This window comes from Formica exsecta, unplaced genomic scaffold (genome assembly GCF_003651465.1).
Source record: "Formica exsecta isolate Colony F162 unplaced genomic scaffold, ASM365146v1 scaffold243, whole genome shotgun sequence".
In the NCBI taxonomy this organism is placed as follows: domain Eukaryota; kingdom Metazoa; phylum Arthropoda; class Insecta; order Hymenoptera; family Formicidae; genus Formica; species Formica exsecta.
In genome coordinates, this window is record NW_021849707.1 from 332,270 (window position 1) to 354,917 (window position 22,648).

Below are 22,648 nucleotides of genomic sequence, written 5' to 3' on the forward strand. Positions count from 1 at the left end.
TACAAATGTAACATATCAGAGAGAAATATGTTTAGTCCAACACAAATTTTTTATCTAACTCGCGCAATTACTATTAATTAAATTCATTTAACTTAAGTATTATTATAAGATCTCAGTTTAACTTTTCAATAACAAATGATATTATGTTTTACATTAATGAATTAAAAAAAATGTTTCTTAATTGTTCCTTTTCTCATTACGTACTTTTATAATGTAAAATAATTACCAATTTTTGTACAAAATTTTATTATTTATGAAAATAAATTCAAAATCGGTATGAAAATGTAAGCTCACGAACATCTACTATAAATATACCGTTCTTATTCTGTAAAAGACGCGGGAAGAAAAAGCAGACAAAGGAGTGATTATCTTATTATCCAGGATTGCGAGTGATAATGCGAGTGTACCACGCCATCGAGAAGGGTCGGCAAGGGCGAAGAAATAAAAATGCAACGAAGTCGAGCCGGTTGGCTAGCCATTATTATTGTTAGCCCGTAATACGGGCGCGGCGCGATCCGACAAGGCGAACCGCCTGTATCCGAACAGGAACTCGGCAACCTTAGGTGGGCAGAAAGAAATGCATACCGTGATATTTCAACGTCATCCCGATATTGTCGCCCGAGAAAACTAGCATTATAATATCGCCGATCGAACCGATAACATAGTTTCACCGTTGCGTTAGTACTATCTTTCTATCTCTATGACTTTCGTATGCAATAAATCCTTATGCGCGTAAGGATTAATATCTATTGTTAACAGCAATTAATACAAAACTCGACGTAATTTTGGTCGTGTTTTATTTATAAAGGTATATTGAGTATACATTTCGTTTTATAATTATGGCAGTAATATACAGACTCTGATTAGCTGCGCGTGACATCAACAATATAAAAGTAGTCTAAAACAGCTGCTATAGAGGCAGTGTATCATCGAACGTTCACTCCTCGTAACAGAAGAACGAAAATCAAATAAATGCCGTCTTATCTAAGTCACTAACTTATTCCAATGTCTTATTTATGCCGATGTGCCTCCCTAACACGTGAATTCAAATGATGACGATGGTATGGATAAGTCCCAGAGAAAAGGCACTATAAGTCTATTCTTCAAAATCCTCAAAGAACGTTACGTACCGCCGTGAAAATTATTGCATTTACTCTCTTGCACGCGTCGTTTTGTTTTTCTCATATAAAACTTTTACGAAATAAAATCAAAGTTACAGCGCGAACTAGCATATATTATCAAGAGATACAGTAGTGTCTCACGCGAGACAAAGACCGCGTTACATTTACGTCAAACGTTAAGCGTGTAAGCGCAGCATGTATTTCTTGTTCCCATATGCTAGCTCGAATGCTTCTAAAGTTCTCTATTAAACGCTATTAATAGTAGATGTAATGACAGATTAATAGGCAAATGTTAACTATTTATCTCCTAAAAGTGCGAATATTAACTCCAAAGGCATTAATCTGAATTTGATTGCACTTTTGTCTCAGTTATGCACACAGTAAGAAAAAACAATACATGCACGCGGCAAACAACAGATGCACAGATAAACATCGTAAAGTAAATATCAATCCCGCGACGTCGCAAAACTTCATTCATTAATCTCTCACTACGTTAAAAATATATTTAATCCAAATATTAAATTCAGAAAAAAACTCGAAACGTTCCCATAATTGTTTGTCATACGCATGGTAATCTAAGACAGTCGCTATTGTCGCTATTGATTACTTCTATTGACATAGTTGTAAATGTTACACAAAATATACGCTCAGCATTAGGCTCCGACTTTTGATTTTTACATCACGCAGAGGCACGGTCGTCCTAAAAGCGATCGTCGAATGGAAAACAATCCGGAAGCGGATTTGTACGTGGGAAAGGAGGCACGGCAGTCTCGCGTTTTTAGCGCATTTTACTGACTTATCTTAGGGTATTATTCTAGGGAGACGAGAGAGAGGAAATTTAAGCGCTGTAACAAGCGGATCCTACCGGCTTTTTTTTTTAAAGATATAGTTTGTTCACAATGCAAATTCACGGTAAGACGTTCGAGAATATCTGTCAATGTGTCGATACATGTATTCGGTCTCCAGCTGGAAATTCGATTATTGTCGCTAATTTCCCTTTGCGAATAATGGATATATTTATATACGTATGTTTTTCTTTGTAATAAAATCGATAAAACGATGAGATTGTTTTTTGACTCACATATAAAAAAATTACAATTCATTATCCGAAATTTAGATAAAATGCAAGATTAAAAAAATATCTTTCTCTTCGTATTTTATCGCGCAATACGTAGTGTTTTATTTGATTGATAATTAACTAACAAAGAAACACCTTCTCGTCCCATTCTCATGTTATATATATAATAACTAAGTATAAATTTCTGTTGAACATCCTTGATTAAGTACATTCTAATACTTTATAAATCCCAAGGATGATCGTAACAATAGAGAATAAGCATACCATAGTAGAAAAAAAACAGCAATAAAAAAATTCTACTTGCATAAAAAATCAATTAATAATATTAAGATTTTCAGCATGTGTTTCACGTTTCTTTCGGATAGTGTGTCATATGTGAAAGACATGTCTATTTCTTAGAGAAAATGCTTTTAAAAAAAATTTTTTTTTTAATATTAAAATTTTCTCACGCACTTAAAGCATTTTAATTTTTGTTTTCAGCGTAAGCTTTGCTTTTAGACATATGACCCATAGTCAACACTTATGCTATACCACAGCGGCGATCTACGTTTGGTATACAAATTGACAATGTATCACACAGAGATACACTATCTTTGGAAGATCATAAAGTTTCGCCAAAAACATCGTACAATTTACTGAACAACGATGGTCTAGCACGTTTCAATACACATATAGGCAAAATGAATGACTGAATGCCAAAGTATATAAAAGCGATAGATATACAAGATGATTTGCCTATTTTGAGATGCATTCAAATTGATTCTATACTTTGAATGCTTCTAGATGTTTGAAAAACGTTGAAAAATGTTTTTGAATCAATTTATTTAAATCTATATTCTATTAATGCGTAGAAAATCCAAATTACCGGGAAAAACGTTCGAAATTTTCAAAAGCATCAAGCATGGAATGCATCATTAATAAAATCGTTTCCAAGATTTAAAAATCATTTGTATCTTTTAAGAAATAGGATTATATATACGATATTTTTTTTTGCTTCCATATATAAATGTTTTATATATATAAAATTTTATTCTGGTGTAAAATATGAAATATCTCATAAGATATTTTTTAGATTATATCTTAACTTAATATTCTCGCGTAGAGTGATTCATTTAAAATATCTGACATCTAGAACAAAATGCGCGCAATTAAGATAATCCCATCGAATTAATGATATATAAGATAAATAAGGTTTTTATTCGAAACGTTATTTCATATCATAAAAAATAAAAGAGTTACTTGAGACCATTAAGTTAGAGGTAAATCATCTTGTATAAAAATTCGATATAAAACATAATTAATTTTCCAAATAATGTAATCCGTCAACGACGCGCGGCACAATTCATTATTCTTAATTTCAAAATCTATATCAAATGACACAATAGCATTGAAATAATAAAAATTCTCTAAATTATAACATTGCAATGTAAAACGTATATACACATATATATAAAAAAATATAATAGCATTGAGAACAAACCTGTACATCAGGGAGTACATTCTGCTATGGCCTGCTATTTTGTAACTCTTTAAGTATAACTTTTTTATCCAATTTAAAGTATGCAGCAATATGGTGTTTTTTATATTACGAATAATCGATCTCTCTGTGTATTTGTTTTATGAGATTATATACGAATACACTTTTATATATGTACTATGTATATATATTAAAAAGTTACAAAATAGGTCTGCTGGTACCTATGGATGGCGGGAAGCTAGCTATGTAGGAACGTATATTATTAAGTAATAGCTTTTAAATATTGACGCAATAGTGCATTCTCATAACTCAATATCACGTCAGTACCTAAATTTCTTTTCCTCAATAATGAGATAGATCTTATCTCGTTTCAAGATACACAGTAGTATTTCTAAAAGTAATTTCTCTATATGATTTGTCCTGATATGTACTTGCTCTAGAATGCATAAAAGACTGCCTATTTAATAATTTGTCATAAAGTGAGGTTGTTATAAATATATATACCAAGATTGATTACTATATTGAAAAATTCAATAAATTTTCTCGGTAATTTGGATTGTCACCCCAAAAGAAAATGATTAAGTTTGATACATAAAATTCGCTTACTTTCAATTCTTCGAAGATGACGTTTCGTAAATGATTCACTTTCATCATATGCTAAAGCTTCTAATAGCTTTTAATAACATGCTAGAAAAAAATTATAGTTGCACCGAATTATCAAGTCAATTGGAAAATAAATATTGTATCAACATTGCGTATTTAGCTTATTAGTCCTATTAACGTTATTGAATGTACTACTGTGTATCTATTATCGATAAGTTGGTATATATGTATATCATTACAATCACAATATGCATGACACCCTATGCAAAAGTTTCTGATCAAAGAGCAGAAAACTTGTACTATGGTAAGACACAAATCGACGGTACGTAGTGACAGGGGAAAGAGAAATTCTAGCTGCATAATCCAGAGGGATCGACAAGTCCTCTGGCAATAAGCTCAGCCGTGGCAGGGTCACCGCCGCCTTGTTTACCACTTGGTTGCCCTGCAGACGATTGCGCGTGCTGGTCGCAATGCGTGCGTATATGAAATAAAAATTCGGCCTTATCTGTGAAATCCGCGCGACACATTAAGCAGAAATGCCTATCGGACGGGTAAGACTGCGGCGGCGGCGCAGACCCGGGAAAGTATGGGGCGGCATGTTGTGGCGGCGCGGACGTCTCCAAATGAGATCTGTGATAAATCAAAGTCAGTTTTATAAATTAAGATTTATTAATATTGAAAGTAAAGAAATACTAACCGAGCATGCTGTGCCCATTCCTCTCTGAGAGCGAACATTCGTCCGCATAGTTCGCAAGTCCAGCTTACTGGCTCCTCTTTCAGTTTATGAATGCTATCTTGGCGTGATGTCTGTTGCTGTTGTTGCTGCGCTTGCTGTTGCTGTTGTTGCTGCTGCTGTTGTTGCTGCTGTTGATCGGATCTCGGTGTCGTCGGCGCCGAGAGGGGTGAAACGCCAGGTCTGTGTCTAAGTTTGTTCATGTGAATGACCAATTTATCTCGACGTGCGAATGCTTTACCTGTAACACATCGCATTTTTTTTTCTTCAATTATTTCCATTATTTAAAAAAAATTGTTCTAGAATTAAAAATATTTTTATATATAATACGAGTCAACAAAGATAATTTTCACGCTCACCGCATACTTCGCAGGAATATGGCTTCTCCCCAGTGTGTATACGCATGTGTATGACAAGTTTATCTTTACGAGCAAGTCCTTTGCCGCACACGGTGCAAGCAAATGCTTTCGTAGTCGGCTCGCCTGTGTTGGTTGCCTTTGAAACGGATCCCGGACGAACGCCCACGCTATTCGTCGTCGTCGTAGTCGTCCGTAAGGGTTGATTCACCGGTGCTCTAAACTGTTGGTCCGTTGCACCAGGAAATGCCGGCATCATGCTACCGGGACGCATCGCGGCAGAATAATCTGACGACCTGCAAAAGACAGAACGCAACAATCAAGTTGCAATCATGTGCTTCTCTTCAAAAACGGATGCAATTATAATACGTAGAACTCTCTCTTTCTCTCTCTACGAAAGAACCAATCAAATATCTGTGAAATATAGCAAAATAAGATTTTGATGTTAAAAATATTATATAAGAAGTGTTTTTGTGTGTAAATGAAAACATTTTCTTCTTCGTAATCTCTTTTATTCTTGAAGCTAGACGACGTGTGGGAACACTACAATCGAAAAACGGATTCGAGAATGGAACTATTTTTGGCAGAGGATAATGCTTGAAGAAAAAAAAAAATTTATTAAAAAATTGTTCTCTGTCCAAACGAAATATCTTATATATTTTACACACCATGTTCCAATAGAACGCAGCACCCGCACCCCGTCATCATATCCGAGCCCGTCGTCCGGTAGAGTAAACGTGGGGTTGGGTGGTTGCGGAGCCGCGGGTGGTCCAGGTCCGGCTAATCGCGCCTGAGCGGCCTGTTGGGCCATGTGCTGTTGCAATGCCGCATGTGCTATTGCATGCGATTCCACGTAAGTTGAGCGCTGCTGCTGCTGCTGCTGTCCCCCGTTTGACATCTTGTCTTTATCCTAAATTCATTTCGTTCGTTGACTCACGCGATAATTGACGGCAATTGTTTACTTAATAAAGAAAATGCTACGCAAATTTATGTTGCAAAAATCTGGTTTAGAATTATACCTCCAACGAGACGCGAAATAAATGGAATTTTTATCAAGTATCTTATCTCGTTTAATTTCGTTTATGTTATTATTGATGACGCATTAAAAACAATAAATATAATCGTATTTTTTAAATAAATAGACTCGTCGACATTACAACGTTACAGTATCTAAATCGTTATTTTATCTTATATAATTGTAACTGCAAGTTCGTAAATAATTAAGTCCCCGATATGTGTCCCAATTATGTATTATTCTTTATGGCGTCAAATCATGTGATGGCGCTTAAAGAGGGCTTTACGAAGATCGAAAATCTCTGTGTACACAGAGGATATGGATGGAATGCTTTTGAAAAAGCAATCAAAATCCGATTTTTATAAGTATTCCTGTACTTATTTTAAAGCAAATATTGTAAAATATTCATTTAACATCTACAAGTTATTCTTGTATAAACTTCAATTTTAATATGAGTTTTTTTCTCTTCACGTAAATGTCCAGAAAGCGCAAGTGCGATTTCTAGCACTCCCTCTTTCGATGCATCTCATGTTATCGCTTTGTCAAGGTCTCTCCGAGGAAAGAACAACAAGGAAAGTTTATTAAACGCGTTAGAAAAGAGAGACTCGAGAAAAATTTAAACAAGATCATTGTTAATCCAATGTTAGTGCATTTTTTCCCTATATCCAATAATTTTCTCGGAGAGATTATCAATACAGGCGTAACTCTCGATAAAGGAGCGACAACTATTTCTGCATCTGAAATTTCTAAATGCAGCCAAACAAAAAGAAACCCCAGAAAACATTCAATAATGGCCGAAAAGTAAGGAACGCTCCGGAAGAAGAAAGAGACAGGAGAAAGAAGCCATCGCACGAGTCGATCGTTCTCACAAAAGAAACGGGCAGCCGTCTTTTTGGAGGCGCTTACCACGCACCACAAAATCCTAACTACGTTCCAGAGGGACCGTTGGGCTCCGGAATCGAGAGAGCACCTTCGATCGACGAGAGACGGCTTTCCGATAAGATCGACCAATTCAGATTTTCGATTTTCACAGCACCGTAGAGAGAAGGAGAAGCAAAAACTTTGCGCTCATTTTCGGCGAGGATCAAAATTCTCGCTCGCTTCCGAGTCACATCCAGAACAACGACACAACCGCACAAGACGATGCACTCGATGTATAACACTCACACGCTCGTTCGCGCGTGTTTCTTACGCGCTTTCGTGCTTTTCGACGAGGCGTCGACGGAATCTCGCGGCTCACGGCGAGAGAGAACCCGCGAAGCTGGCCGTCGCCGCCACCGCCGTTGATTCCCGGCGCGGGAGGATGCAAGGACAAAGAGGCGAAAAAAAGCAGCCGGCGGCGCGCGGAGGGGATAAGCGCGAGACGACCGGGGAGACGGCTCCCTCGCTGTCGGACTTCGAGAGGAGAAAAAAGAAAGACAGAACCAGGTGAAGGGAGAGAGGAGGGGAGGCAGAGAGAAAGAGAGAGAGAGAGAGAGAAAAGCGTGAACGAGATTGTATTTGTATGTGAAGATGATGAGGGCGAGAGGAGAGGAAACGGCGAGAACGAAGTAAGATAGAGTCGGTGACACACACGGACGGAGCTGCGCGCGATACAAACGATACCGAGCGGAGGTTCCCCGCGGAATGCACTGTGGCCAGCGTGGAGCCTCGTCCAGGGATGCGACGGAGAGGAGGCGAACGCACAGGCACGCTGATGGGGCGACCACGATCGAGAGAAAGAGAGACAAAGCAGAACGGTCGGCCGAGAGGGAAGAATGAAAGGTGCGTGTTTACGTGTATGCATGCGACGATGATTCGTGTGTATCACTTTCACGGCATGAGAGAGAAAGAAAGAAGAAACGGGAGAGATCGTGAGATAGAATAGAAAGAGAAATAGAGAGGCGGATGTGGATAAGAAAGAGAAAGAAAGGTAAAGACGACCAAGATCCAAAGGAAGAAGGACCGCTAGCACACTGGAAAATATATATCGGATGGATAACCCCGGAATGCAGCGAATGGTCAACACGACCAAATTAGAGTAAGCGAGATACGAGAATGGTGTATAGGAGACGACGAAGAAGACGAAAGATGCAGTTACTCGTAAGAGTGTCAATTTGCGTGTAAGGGTGCCAATGTGTATATAGTTCACTTTCATCCTCTCTCTCTCTCTCCCCCCCTCCCTCCCTCCCTCTCCCTTTTGCTCTTTCTCTTTCAACGTATACGTTACACAACTACCAATGAGGGTAACACACGAAGATACACAAGGAGCATCGCCGCTATGTGTCTGTGCAATAGTGGTAGCAGCGGCGACGGCGACGGCGACCGGTGCGTCGGCCCGCTGACCTTGACACTGACATTGAGAGAGCGAAAGAGAGAAGGCGAGACTCGGGAGGAGAGGGATGGATGAGCAGAATTTGCGCGCGCGCACGCGCCCGCAACACGGGAGCGAGACGCCAGGGACGACGAGGACATCGCGCGATCCTCCTCGTCGCGTCGTCCTTCGACAAGCCACCGCCGCCGCCACCGATATTCCGGAACGTTGGCAGAGAGAGAGAGAGAGAGAGAGAAAGAGAAAGAAACAATCACCCACGTAACGAGGCTGCGTCGATCGTCGGGATATCCCGGGTTTCGAAACAGGTTTCTCGGAGGTGCGCGAGCCCGGCAACTCACGTTGCACCTGTGCCTAGGATTGCCGGATCGGCAGAAAAGAGCAGGGATGGATGGAATGAGGATTCAAGCGATCCAGGTTCGAAAGAGAGAGAGAGAGTACGGGACTGATGGAGGAGGTAAAAGGAGACAAAAAAAGAGAAGAGGAAGAAGAGAAAGGATAGAGTAGAATTATAGTATAATAAAGAATAAAGGATACAAAGGCAGTATAGAATTAGGATCATGCTCTATGACTAAGTTTTCTAGGAACATGTGACGCACACGAATATACACATTTATTCATGTAAAGAATATAAATGAAAAAAATAGAGAAGTATGTTAAAAGATATTGCAAAATGATTGTGATGGCTTTCTCACAGATGCGAATTATAATTGCAAACCTTTCTTAAGAAACGCATAAAAAACATAGATAATAGCATTACATCACACATACGAAAAGAATACATTGTACAGAATGGAAAAGCAATTATACTCCGAAGAATACACAGAGAAGAAACAAATGGAAAAAGATGAAACGCATAGGAGGAATGCAACGGAATTGAGAGAAAGAGAGGCATTACGTGACGTAAACGAGAGAAAGAACACGGCAGGTGGATGGGAAATAGGTTGGCGAAGCAGACAGCAAGGGTGGAAGGGGGGCCAGAGGGGGACAGTCGAGACGGAAGGAAGAACGAAGTATACTACGACTTTCGCTTTCTGTGCGCGCGACGCGGCTCGCGGTCGCGACGCGCCGATCAATAGATGCGCCGCGACGTCGGTCGTCGCGCTCTCCTCCTCCTCCTCCTCCTCCTCCACCCTCGTCGCTTTCACCATCTCCCTGCATCCCTTCTTGCCTCCCCGCCGGCGTCTCCGTTACATACGCGAGGGTGGAATTATTGAGATCGCGCGCCGCCGGGTGCACCAGACAGGGAAGGGAAGGGAACGTGTGGGGTCAACGGAGATCCGAGAACCTCCGGCTACCGATCAGCGACGCCCCTGTGCCCGTTTCCTCATCCCTCTCGTGAGCCACCCTTTCGACAGGATCCGTGCTCTCTCATCTAACTATCCCTGTCTTTCTCGCTCGCCGCTATCGGAAATACTGGAAAGGGAAAAGGATACGACGCCCTTAGCGAGACTTCTCGCCCCATTGATGATACTCTCCAAGGTTGATTTCTTCGATGTCTAATTAATTCTATTCGCAAGTTAACCACAATCCTAAAATGATATCTAGTTATTGCAATGATAAATAAGATAGAAAGATATTGTGAATATCTCTCTAAATTACTGAGTTACTATAAAGGAGATAAAGTAAAAGAAAGAGAGAAAAAAGGCTTCAATGAAGCTATATCGATGTAAAATCGTTTTAGTGTGTTACGAATATTATCGCATGCTTTTACGAGATCACGAAAGAGTCTCGCGCACTTTACGTACTAATAAAACACTCTAATCAAAAATAATAAAATTATTCTAAATCATATCGAAGATCTCGTAAATGTAAGTTTCGCTTATTCTATGAGAAAACAAATTCTCCGACAAGTTTTGTTATAACGATAGTTATTTTTATATATGTATTATACGATATTAATATGCGTCACTTGACGATAGTATTATTATTTGTTAATATCGATAAAATATTTCGCAAATTGAAAAGAGATAATGCAAAATTCGAACTCGATCAAACACGTAATCTTTTCGTTGTTCTAATTTCAATTCGCAACAATAGATAGTAAAAATATCATTTTATCATGTTATTATAAATTATATCATTAAGCTCTTTATAATTTAAAATTCGCCTTGTATAAAAAAAAGTTTTATTTACCTGAGTGAGCGCAGCAATGTTCTTTAAACTATCGGCATAATTCTTCAACATTGTTTCCGTGGTAATGCAACTGAGACGAAATTCATAGAACATATCCAATTTGTAGATACACCTTTGACAAATATTTTTTGGCAATCCATCCTCTTTTGTTACCTGCAATAAAATAATTTTATTTTTTTCTGATTTATAGAAAAATCGGTTAAGGCAAAATTGAGCCTGATTTTAGTTTCTATGCAATAACAAATATTTTTGCTAAATTAAAGCTTTGAATAAAATTAAGTCTTTACAAGACTCTTTAAAGACTCTTTACAGTGTTTAGCTTGACTCTGGATGCATATCCTCAAGCTCCACATTATTAAAATATGAAATAAAAGAAATATACCAATTTAATAACTATGAATAGCAACATATTTTTACAGAATTTCTAAATATTTTAAAATTAATACATATATCTATTGTTTTATAGAAATAGTAAAAATCACTATATAGTAAAGTTAGAATAAAATAGTATATCAATGATATTAATATTGGAAGGTTGGAATGATCTCTTGCACATATTATACACACAATTAAACAATGCAATTCTAACTACCCTTAAATATTTATAACACAGCGGTACCTCTTTGATTTTTAATATCTCGCGATTTCGAATGACTTGAAGTTCACAATTTTATTTTTTATTTTATATATATAATATATATGTGTTCCTTCGTATAGATTTTTAAAAAATATCTCGTAATGTAATAAAAAAAAAATTAAAAATTTTACGAGAACTGTCCGCTTAACTCTCGAACGCATTTTGATCAGGATCGAGACCAGCAATTTGACCAGGACAATAACAATTATATTGCGGATATTTCTGACTCTACATACCACGGTGGGAATGCAGGAGCGTATCTTGAACGGCAGCTGCCGTTGCTCGCCCTCCTTGTCGAATATCTGCAGCTGGTGGTTGCTCTTCAGCGAGCAGAGTCTGCAGAGTTCGGCGAAATTGAGATCCTCGTTCATTGCCATTGTCGTCTCGGAGTAGCACAAACACGCGCAACGCCTGGCGGCCGATTATCAGGAGATAGGTTATGCCGTTCGATTTGCCGCACGCGGGCGATACGGAAAAGACGGACAGAGGCACGAAATCGGGACTCGAATAGGAATTGCAGTATCGCGTGCGTGAATATTGGAGTCGCGCGGGTGTCGATACAGAAAATACGGGATTGATGTCGGGAAAAACTAAGCCTCACGACCGGAAGAGTCGGACGCGGCCATTTCTGCTCCGTTCCTGTCGCGATGTCGCGATCGCCGCTCTCGACAAGTCTTCAACAATAGAGTCTCTGGCCTCTACCCGACACCCGCCACTTTCGAATCCGGTATGTGAAATTACTTCTGCCTAGACTATAAAACAGTTTAGTACCTTTCAGACGCAGAAATACGTACATATATTACTTTCATTTTTATATAAAATGTTGTCTCGTTCGACCGATATGTCCAGAAAGTGCAATAAAATATTTCGTCGGCGAGCGCACAAGTCGCGTCTACGAAACAAATATGGCGCTCGGGATAAAGCGACGAATAAAGTGACTCTAGAGAGGCATCGATGCAGCATCGTCCCGCCATCTGTTGAGTGCAACGAACGATAGCGTATAAGGTTGCAGAGCGGCATTTCCTATGTGTTAGAATCCAAAACTTTATTAACGATTGCAGTAGTAAAAACCAACAATGTTGTAGAAGAATGTGGCGTGGATTCTTGCTAAAGATATTTTTAATTTGATTCATGATATTTCTCATTTTTTTTTTCTTAAAGTTAAGGTAACGTTATAAATTATGCGTCAATTTTGCAAAGAGTGCTCGCAAATATCGTATTTCGTTCTTATAGTAATTGTACAAAATATTATACATCTTATATATTATACATCTATTTACAAAGTTTCGTCGAGTTCTTGTGGCGATATTATATCTACAATATACAATTTCTCTGCTCTATATAAAACGAAAGCAATATAAAATTTAATGCTCTTCTCTCTATTCTCTCTATCTCTCTCTGTTTTCTTTAAGAGGATTTTAAGAATTTATTTAAAAAATAATAAAATGCTAAAGATACGCATCTTTTGATACATCTTACTTAGTTCATTTCATTAAAATTGGTTTTGTTATGGGATACACATATCAAATTCAATGATTTTACTCCAATTTCAATTCCAGTGATGATCGAGAACAAGAATAGAAAAACAATTATGATTAATTTCTTGCACAACAATGCAGACTTTTCGATATCACTTAACGCATGTATTATATATATATTATATATAATATGTTTCAAAAAATCTCGTTACATCGTTTTTTTTTTGTTTTTGTTTTTTTTTTTTTTTTTTACATTTGCCTGATGCTTTTGTTTCTTTCGTGTCATCCAATTTTGGTTAATTGGCCTTTTTTCTCATTTAAGGCTTTTTTCTGACTCGGCCAAATTAGTCAAACAAGAAAGAGAGAGAGAGCGTCATTTTTATATCGTGTACATTATCGTTATCAGCGATCATACGAAGTATTATAATAAGCAATTTCAAAAGTGTCGACTGTAATTGTTCGGAAAATTGAGAAAAAAGATACTTATATAAAATTTATTCTTGCTTATAATAGTCTATTATATCTATCACTGAGATCCACGAACCAAATCCTAACGCTAATAACGCGAATATAAGTAGAAAGGAATTTTTCCATAGCCGCCATTTAAAGGTGCCCAAATGATTCTCCCAGCACGAAATTGTCTCGATGACAGCTGGGATGCTGATGCCGAGGATGGAAAAAAAAATCGCGCCGACTAGAGAGATGAATGGGTCCAGCTTGGGCACCGCTACCGCTACGATCACTGTAAATATCGTAGGTATATCGGTCATTATCTTACAACCAGAAAAAATTACATTTACGTTAGAAATGTACACATAAAATTTTTAATTTTATCCAAAAATGTCATTGCTATCAACGAGTTCGATGATATTTTTATTATATTACATCACTCTCACTGTATATTGTCCCATTCAACAAAATTAATGAGAGATTTATTTGAATAAGCTGAAAGTTGCATTTTTTTGCAATATTTAGATTAATGTAGCATTTAATGTAGCATTCATGACCTACTGGGCTCTAGGGAAAAGAATCTCGGAGATGGCGTGGCGAGAAATCAAATCGGAAGCAACCCGAACTGGATCAAGTCTAGTGCGAACTGACCCGAGCCGAGATAAACATATAGGTAAGCGATTCCTTTCTTTCTCAGTGCATTTGATAACAAAAAGATGTATCGTAGGTATACACGCGCGGAATAAGTGGGTGACACCGTTCAATCGATCTTGTACCGGGAGCGCGTGTGCCACATCGTAATTTGACAGCGGTTTCTCTGTCTCGTTGGAACATTGTCGGCGGAACAAAAAGATTCAACCATTATAAGAATATAAATAATACTCTATCGCGAAGATAGTATTAAAATTATCGCGACAAAATTATAGAAACGTGGCGTTCTCTCTCAAGCGCGATGAAGAACATTTGAAAAAGCATCTCTTTGAGTATTATGACTATTTGAACAATGACAGATTATTTACACGGTAATACAAATCAATCAACAATAAAATAAAATTATGTTTAGAAATGTTTTCTAGAAAAAAAAAATTCTTCCGTAATCTATACATTTAGATTAAAATATCAATAAAAAAATATACAATGCAAAGAAAAAAAATTCTACGATGGATCTGAGATAAAAGAACACACACAAAAGCTTTTTTTTTAACCTTTAAGTCCTTTCTATACATCCGTTTATGGATATGAAAGAAGATATGAGTCTCCGAATATTGTAGGCGATTTGTTAGTCATGCGATTGTAAAAGCAACGGATGTTTTTTCGTGTCAAACTATTTCTATTCATTCACATGTGCCGCATTCTTTTTTCAATCGCGTAGAGAATTACTTGTGCTTTGTATGATCAGTCATTTGTATCTAACAACATCATTAACTGTAATTTATTTCATATATATTATCGTCGAAATCCATAAATTCTGCTAAAAATTTCTGTTGAATTATCAAGCACTCTAATACAAATTCTGATCATTCATTTAATCACATGAATTTTCTATCGCGCTAATTATCTATTCAATTTCAACTACAATATCAGAAAATCAGAGTGAAATCTTCGGATATAAAACACTTTACCTGTTATCATAACCATTCCTATCCTCATCATCGTCTCACTGATGGCCGCGTATTTGTGGCTGAACATGGGCTTAATGGCGTTCCAAAGGATCTCGAGCGGTACGAAGTACTGTAATCCATACGTGAAGAGAACGGCCGCGGCGATGAGGAGCTTCACTACTTGAGCGAGACTGAAACATTGCCCTTTGTCAGTCTATAACATGTTACGATGGAACATCCAGCAAGAGAGACACAATTCACTCACGTTTCCTCGATGGGTAGATTTAACGTGATGCTGGCCTCCACTGCCTCGCCGTATTTGAGGTAACCGAACACTCCCATCACCGCATACAGAATCACCACTATCGACATCGTGATGTTGAGTACGCTAGGACATCCCAGGAAGTGCTGCGGCTTCTTCATATTGTTCGCCACGGGCATCACCTGCGATCGCCATCATAACCGGATTTGAGAATGCGGAAGACGCCAAGAAATACGATTAAATACATTGATAACGTGGAACTTACAACGCCGATACCTTCGATGGCGAATATCACAGTCGCGAAGAAATGGGGCAGCTGCTCGGCCGACGAGAACAGCTTGACATTCTCGATCGATTTAACATTGCTGAAGATGTAGTAGAGCGTGATCGCGAAGCCGCTCATCATGAAAATGTTGGCCAGCATCGAGAACGGCACCAAGTATTTCAAATTGCGCACTTGACCGAGCAGCACCAATGCCGGGATCAACGAGACGATGTACAATCGTACATCTATATCCTTCCCGGTGCGGAAATCCGTGACCTGATAAGAAAAAAGGAGATGCACAGTGAAGGCAGGAAAGATCGATTGCGCAACTTATGGAAGGGCTCGAGGCAACATTGCGGCATAGTTTCGCAGAGGAAAAAGATACTCGTACGCTTATAAAAAGAGGATAGACAGAGTCATTCCTTCAAAAATGCGATGGAATACTTTCCTTACATCTTTCTATGAAAATAACCTATTGTTTAAGCAATGAAATGTTTAATATTCATGTTTATGTTTTTCTATTCGTAAATACGTGCTCTCAAAATTTTTGCTATTTCTACTTTTAACATATTTTTTTTTAATTTGTGTATGTGTGTGTGTGTGAAGTCATTTTTACTATAATATAATTTGAATTAGGACAGTCTTAACTTCGAAAACAGAAAGATAAAACAAGATGTATTTAAATATCATAAAAAAAATATCATAACAATATAAAATAAATAAAATAAAGTTTTTTAATTAAACAGTTGAAAATAATTAGACAACTTGCGATACGTATTCAGTCATTGAGTCGATAATAACAAAAAAATTGTAATTAGAAATGATCAAACTGAGCAATAATTACATCTGGATAAGTAGCAATTATGTTATCGCTATGTTACCAAACATAATTTTTTTTAATTACTTATTAATGTTTATTTTAATTTAAAAACTCAATAATCATCGTGTATCGAAAGATCACTCGTTCGATATCGCACAAATCATAAAAACCGTGAATCGTCAGATTGCCTAGTATGACGACAAATGAAAATGATAATCAATATGGTAAATATACTCAAAAATTTTTAATTACTCGAAAAATTTTCATGCTCATACGTATTACGTTAAGTTAAAATACGGTAAAAATGTATCGATAGCTGCACTCATCGTGCGAGAGCACAGCTCAGCGCAAGGACAATATCATGCAGTCATAAGTTATGTAAAGGTGCGTACCTGCTTAAGGGACGCGGCAATGAACACAACATAGACACATGCACCGCCCACGTATGTCGCGCACAGCGCCGTGTTCACGAATATCTTGCTGACGAATGCCCAGGGCCTGATCGGCTTGGGTCCGCAGAGAAAGGCCGCGTACGCCGTATCGGCGTATGTCATCTGCGGCGTTTTAGTACGCCGACAGAGCACATGAGACGTACGCACCAGTATGTGCACGCAGTGGGCACAAATGATACCGATTATGATCGTGCCGATTCCGCCGAACAACACACCTCCGTTCTTAATAGCTTTCGGCATGGCCAGGATCCCCGTCCCTAGGGAGGATTTCAAGAGATGCGCCGTGGCGCCTAGATCCCTGAAACGCATAATCAAAACTATGATAATAATCTCATTTCATTTAATCTCATCTCATTTCAGTACAGGAGTAAAATGCAATTAATTGTAAAAATTGTAAAAATTAATTTATTTTTTTGCAATAAAAATTACATATATTGTTAATAGAATCTGAATTAGACGAATTGTGATGAATTTAGCACGAATTGTGTGTATTAATATCGTTATACCATAAGATAAATATGATCTTTGTATTTATGGGCAAAAATTGTTCTAAAAACAATCTTTTTTTTTTCTAATGCATGATTTGAGATTATATCTTGTCACACTAAATAAAATTTATCCTTGAACAAATATATTCTTTTCGTTATTATCTGAATGTATCAAGATCATCAAACATGTTTAAACGATTTCTTATCGCAATATAGGCTACTGCAATTTTGAATTTTTCCTGATAATCAAACAAAGACAGAGACCACATTCTTAAAATTAAACGATGAATTTGCGTTTTTGCGTAAACATATACGCGAATATAATTATTGTCTAGTAATTTGAATATTAAAAATAGAATGCTAGAAAATGCACAGTATTATCAGGAGAAGTATGAAAAATACATATCAACTTGCTGATAAAGATTCTAGAACAAAACTTACGAAGTTGCATTCCGCTTGTCACGATGCTCGAAAGGATCGTACAGTTCATCTTTTTCTTTATACTCGCCAATGATGTTCGGAGCTATTTTCGTGCTAAAGATGGGGAACATGAATTATTAAATAAATTCAAAAGATATTCACACTTTAATAAACACAACGAGACAGAAAAAGGTAGCAGCAAAAACATATTAAATTATGAAAATTTTTGATAGAAAAATAAATTCAAAGCGAGAGAAATTAATATTTCTAATATTTTTTATTTGTATTATCATCTCTTTCAAAATTAATTAAGTTTAGCAATAGAATATCTTTTCTTTCTCCAATTCTTATAATAATATTTTTCATATAAACATGGAAATATTTATACAAAGAGAGGTATTTGATTTCTAAAAGATATTTTTGTTACATTGCTTTTTTAGGCACTCAATATATGTATATTGCAATGCGTTATTTTCTGATAAACAATACGTGATACAATATTGTATATAATTGTATATAATTTGGAGAAGATTATTTCCGATAAATATTTATATGTAATGTCATGCAACTCGCCGAATTCAACAATCAATAATTAAGACACTTAAAGAGTATTGTATGGAAAAACCGAGTTAATACAAAGCGTTTCTTATCTTCGCGTAAACGCGATATGATCGCATTCCATGAAAATCATCATCGATCAGTAACGATTATTTTTACAGACACTGAGTATACAAAGAATGCGTTATCTACAATTGATGCCTATCAAAAACGATGACTCTACTCATTAAGAGAGTCCTTGTCAATTTTGCTCGTGTTCATCGTTATCGCATGAGTTGCATAATTTCGGCAAAATATCAGTATCAACAAAACTTTTTGTAATGCAATCAACGAAATATTTATTCTAATCAATATTTGTAAATTTCTATCATGGTATCAAATATTAATGAAATGGCGAAAGTACCTGCTGCTGAATTCCTTCATATCAGTGGCCGATTCCTCTTTCTCTATCCGACCCATGGTTTTCCTAAAAACAACGGATCTATATGAAAATTGCCAGCAATTTAGTTTTATGATTAAATATATGTTATAATATATAATATATAGAAATATAGATTATTACAGTTGTTTAAAAATGCGTTATTAGGATGTTAATATTTTTAATATTTCTAACTTTTTAATGCAAATATTCTTTATCATTATAAAATAGACACATCAAGTTACTGGGAACAAATAAATAGTTTTTTCTCTATTACATTCTCAACTCTATCTAACTTTATCTAGATCGGTGATCTTGAAAATACAAAACAACGTGAATCGCAGACGTATCAAATCAGATGCATCCGATAAACGTCATCGGATCAAGCATGCTGTTTGGAAACATAATGCTTCTTCGCTGCCGTTTCATTGTAAATATAAAATATGTCTGACTCTACTAAACAAATACTGACTGCTCGCGAGTTTTTATACTGACGTAAATCAGTGTAGGAGTGTAGTAATCCAGGAAGTCTTTTCAAGAGCAATAAAAACAAACATATTAATTATATATAATTGCTATTTTAAGAGCAACTTTTTCTTCGTGCAAAATTACCTGTTGACATCATCTGCAACAATATGTTCATTAAGTTCTTATACTCCTGAATGTCCTGAATGTCCGTAATATAACGAATCGCGAGAAAAAAAATTAATGAAATGCACTGTATTATTGCAATATTTATTTAATCGGGAAATACTAAAGTCAAGCTTCATTTTGAGATTATAAGAATTGATGAATCCTTTTTATCTTGGCAGTTACATATGTCAATATTGAGAAAGACACTCGAGTTAAATAAATACTTGGCGTCGCGACGCTACCGCGTCGCTTGATCTACGAATCTCTTTAAAATTACTTCTTTTGTGATAAGATTAGCATTTTTTAATGACGTCTTAGATTTATATCACTTTTAATTTTCTCAGTTTATATCACTTAAATAGATAATATTAGAAACAAATTTTTCAAAAAGATAGAGAAAACATAGATAAAGAGAACAAATATCAATTTTATTTAATCAGTATAAAAATTTGACAAGCCAGTAATTAAATCTGTGAAAAATTGTAATTGTATAAAGATTTGTTATAAGTTGTGAATCGCAACATTATAAAAAACTCAATTATTATTACTTATAAGTTTTTATTAAATATTTTGATTTATTAAAATATGCATTATGTATGTGTGTATGTATATGTGTGTGTATTAATGAAAACAATGAAAAGTGTGAGAAAAGACGTAAAATAGCTACCTGATGCGAGCTTATTATCGGTAGAAATAATCAGTTATATAAAAGAACATGTACAACTATATACCCACTAGGTATTCGATAAAAGTGCGTTATGATACTTCACCTTGACCAATTTTCTCAAAAGTTTCTCTGACATTTATTTGCCGATAAAAGCTAACACACTGTTTATTTCGATGGCCGATGACGAAATTTTTTGCGAATTACGATCCAGTGGACAACTCGAACTGAGATTCGCTTGAGAAATTAATGGGAAATAAAAAAAGGCGGAGTTGTGCAAGAGAATCTGTTGCGCTCGAGATTGTAGCCAGCCGATAGTGCGACCAATTGACTTGATCTGCTTTCGCCATTTTACGTAAAAGTGGCAGGTAAAATGTCCCCTCCCCCTCGACATTACGCGAACGAATGCACTGTGATCGCACATTGCGATAACAAATGAATTTGTAATTGGAAAACCTTGGAGAATCCTTTGAATGCGTTTGAACGAGTATTCTGTGTACATACACATGCGAGAGATTTTAATGTCGCGAAAGATTCGCATAATTAAACGAGATTACGTCTTATAAATATTTCAGTACAAAAAACCACAAAGGATTATGTCAAGAATATCCTTACTTGCAATTAATGTCGACAATTTGCAGAGATAAAACTTTATCTGAAAAAAAGTATTAAAAGTTATCGAAAAATTTATAATAATATAATTATATAATAACAATTAAAAATGTATGATTAAGTACATGTAATTTTTTTTGTGATATAATTTAATACTTTATAAAACTTTAAATATAATAATATCAAAATATACTGATTTTTTGTTAAAGGATTTTAATTTTTACGATAAATTATATTCGTTTATCTTATACATTAATAAAATTAGAAAAAAAATATTTCTTTTTCTTTTGTTCAAAAAGCTATATTAATATTTTTATCTGCACGTGTCATACCGAGATATTATATGAAAAAGTACGTGAGTGAATTTTGTAATCTATAAATTCTTTATAAGTTGATCAATAAATTAATTTTAGCGAAGTAGATTAATTCACAGAAGACTTATAGATAAGTTATAAATCAAGAATCGAGTTGAGTGCACAAGTACATTTTATTACTCTTGAGACGCAAAAGAATTTTATTAAATGATATTTATAATTTGCAGAGTAGATTGCAATTAACACTTGTATCTTTTGCATTAATTTTCTATGAATCATAGCTTTTGTACATAATTTAATATCTCAAAGTTTTTAACTCTTGTATCTTTTGTTTGTTAAAGGATTTTAATTTTTACGATAAATTATATTCGTTTATCTTACACATTAATAAAATTAGAAAAAAAATATTTCTTTTTCTTTTGTTCAAAAAGCTATATTAATATTTTTATCTGCACGTGTCATACCGAGATATTATATGAGAAAGTACGTGAGTGAATTTTGTAATCTATAAATTCTTTATAAGTTGATCAATAAATTAATTTTAGCGAAGTAGATTAATTCACAGAAGACTTATAGATAAGTTATAAATCAAGAATCGAGTTGAGTGCACAAGTACATTTTATTACTCTTGAGACGCAAAAGAATTTTATTAAATGATATTTATAATTTGCAGAGTAGATTGCAATTAACACTTGTATCTTTTGCATTAATTTTCTATGAATCATAGCTTTTGTACATAATTTAATATCTCAAAGTTTTTAACTCTTGTATCTTTTGCATTAATTTTCTATAAATCATGGTCTTTGTAAACAGTTTAATATCTCAAAGTTTTTAACTCTTGTATCTTTTGTATTAATTTTCTATGAATCATAGCCTTTGTAAATAGTTTCATATCTCAAAAGTTGCATTTTACATTCAATAAATTATTTAACAAATGATAACTGTTTTGTGTATTCAACACGCGTTTGCAGTAGACGATCGTTGTCTGACGTTGCAAGAGATCCTATTATTACAAAAGATACTATTTTTATCTTCTATAGCAAAAAGTTAAGTTGCCTGGAAGTTGTAACTTTCTAACTTTCACAAGTTAGGATTAATTTAAAAAAAGGATAATAATATTACTCATAATATTACAAGAGTTCCCTACGAGAAATGTTCATCAATATCATATAAAAAAAAAATTCAAATTTATATTATTTTAATAATTTATTCTGGGAAATTATTAACTCTCACGACATAATTGTAATCGAAATAATAATAAGATTATATAAATATTATTTTTTAACGCGAACCGTGTATTTTTATCGCATTGATCATTCATCGTATGCTAATGCAAAAGAGCATGAGCACACATTGAGTGGAATTAAATCACTGCTAATCTTGTACTTATCAGGATAATCACCCATAGAAGTTGTTATCGCTCAATTCTCTCGCAACGTAAATCCGCAATCTTTCTTATGCCTACTGTAATATGAACATTCACTTCAGAAGGATTAACTGTTACCAGTCATTCAATCTCTCGGCAAATATTAGCATGATGTTTATAGTTGTCGTGTAGCGTAATAGTATTTATGAGACATGCACTGTAATCTCATTGCATCAAAATAAAATGGCAGACTTTTCGATAACTCTGGAATCGATTTTTAATAGAACTTTTTTAATAATAGATATCTAGCATCTAATTAATTAAATTGAAGGCAAAAACTATTGAATTGTAAATTAGAGATAAAATTAACAATTAAAAAT

The 22,648-nt window shown here is 35.5% G+C and overlaps 2 protein-coding genes across 2 annotated transcripts in view; both read right to left on the minus strand.

The window, feature by feature from the left end:
- Window positions 1-783: 783 nt before the first annotated feature.
- On the minus strand, window positions 784-11,844 carry LOC115236067 (zinc finger protein 768). Its single transcript, XM_029808261.1, has 6 exons — window positions 11,704-11,844; window positions 10,831-10,983; window positions 6,037-6,278; window positions 5,372-5,664; window positions 4,977-5,253; window positions 784-4,909 (listed from the first exon to the last, which is right to left on the minus strand). The coding sequence occupies exons 1-6, from the start codon at window positions 11,842-11,844 to the stop codon at window positions 4,630-4,632; spliced, it is 1,386 nt and encodes a 461-aa protein (XP_029664121.1). The 3' UTR covers window positions 784-4,629.
- Window positions 11,845-13,388: 1,544 nt separating this feature from the next.
- LOC115236071 (proton-coupled amino acid transporter-like protein pathetic) overlaps window positions 13,389-22,648 on the minus strand; it is a 20,829-nt gene continuing 11,569 nt past the window's right edge. Inside the window, exons 6-12 of the mRNA XM_029808266.1 lie at window positions 18,665-18,707; window positions 17,725-17,817; window positions 16,736-17,093; window positions 15,524-15,799; window positions 15,262-15,440; window positions 15,018-15,187; window positions 13,389-13,687 (exon numbers count right to left, since the gene is read on the minus strand). Of these exons, the coding sequence (XP_029664126.1) occupies window positions 13,440-13,687; window positions 15,018-15,187; window positions 15,262-15,440; window positions 15,524-15,799; window positions 16,736-17,093; window positions 17,725-17,817; window positions 18,665-18,707 (1,367 nt within the window). The 3' untranslated portion in view covers window positions 13,389-13,439. The remainder of the gene's footprint in view (window positions 13,688-15,017; window positions 15,188-15,261; window positions 15,441-15,523; window positions 15,800-16,735; window positions 17,094-17,724; window positions 17,818-18,664; window positions 18,708-22,648) is intronic.

Bases quoted from the DNA above. Each gene is read 5' to 3' on its own strand.
- LOC115236067 (XM_029808261.1), bottom strand. From the start codon at position 11,844: ATGGCAATGAACGAGGATCTCAATTTCGCCGAACTCTGCAGACTCTGC. The intron at 10,984-11,703 runs GTATGTAGAGTC...ATTTTATTGCAG, and splicing joins GCTCCTGCATTCCCACCGTG to GTAACAAAAGAGGATGGATT. The intron at 6,279-10,830 runs GTAAATAAAACT...AAATGAATTTAG, and splicing joins ACATTGCTGCGCTCACTCAG to GATAAAGACAAGATGTCAAA.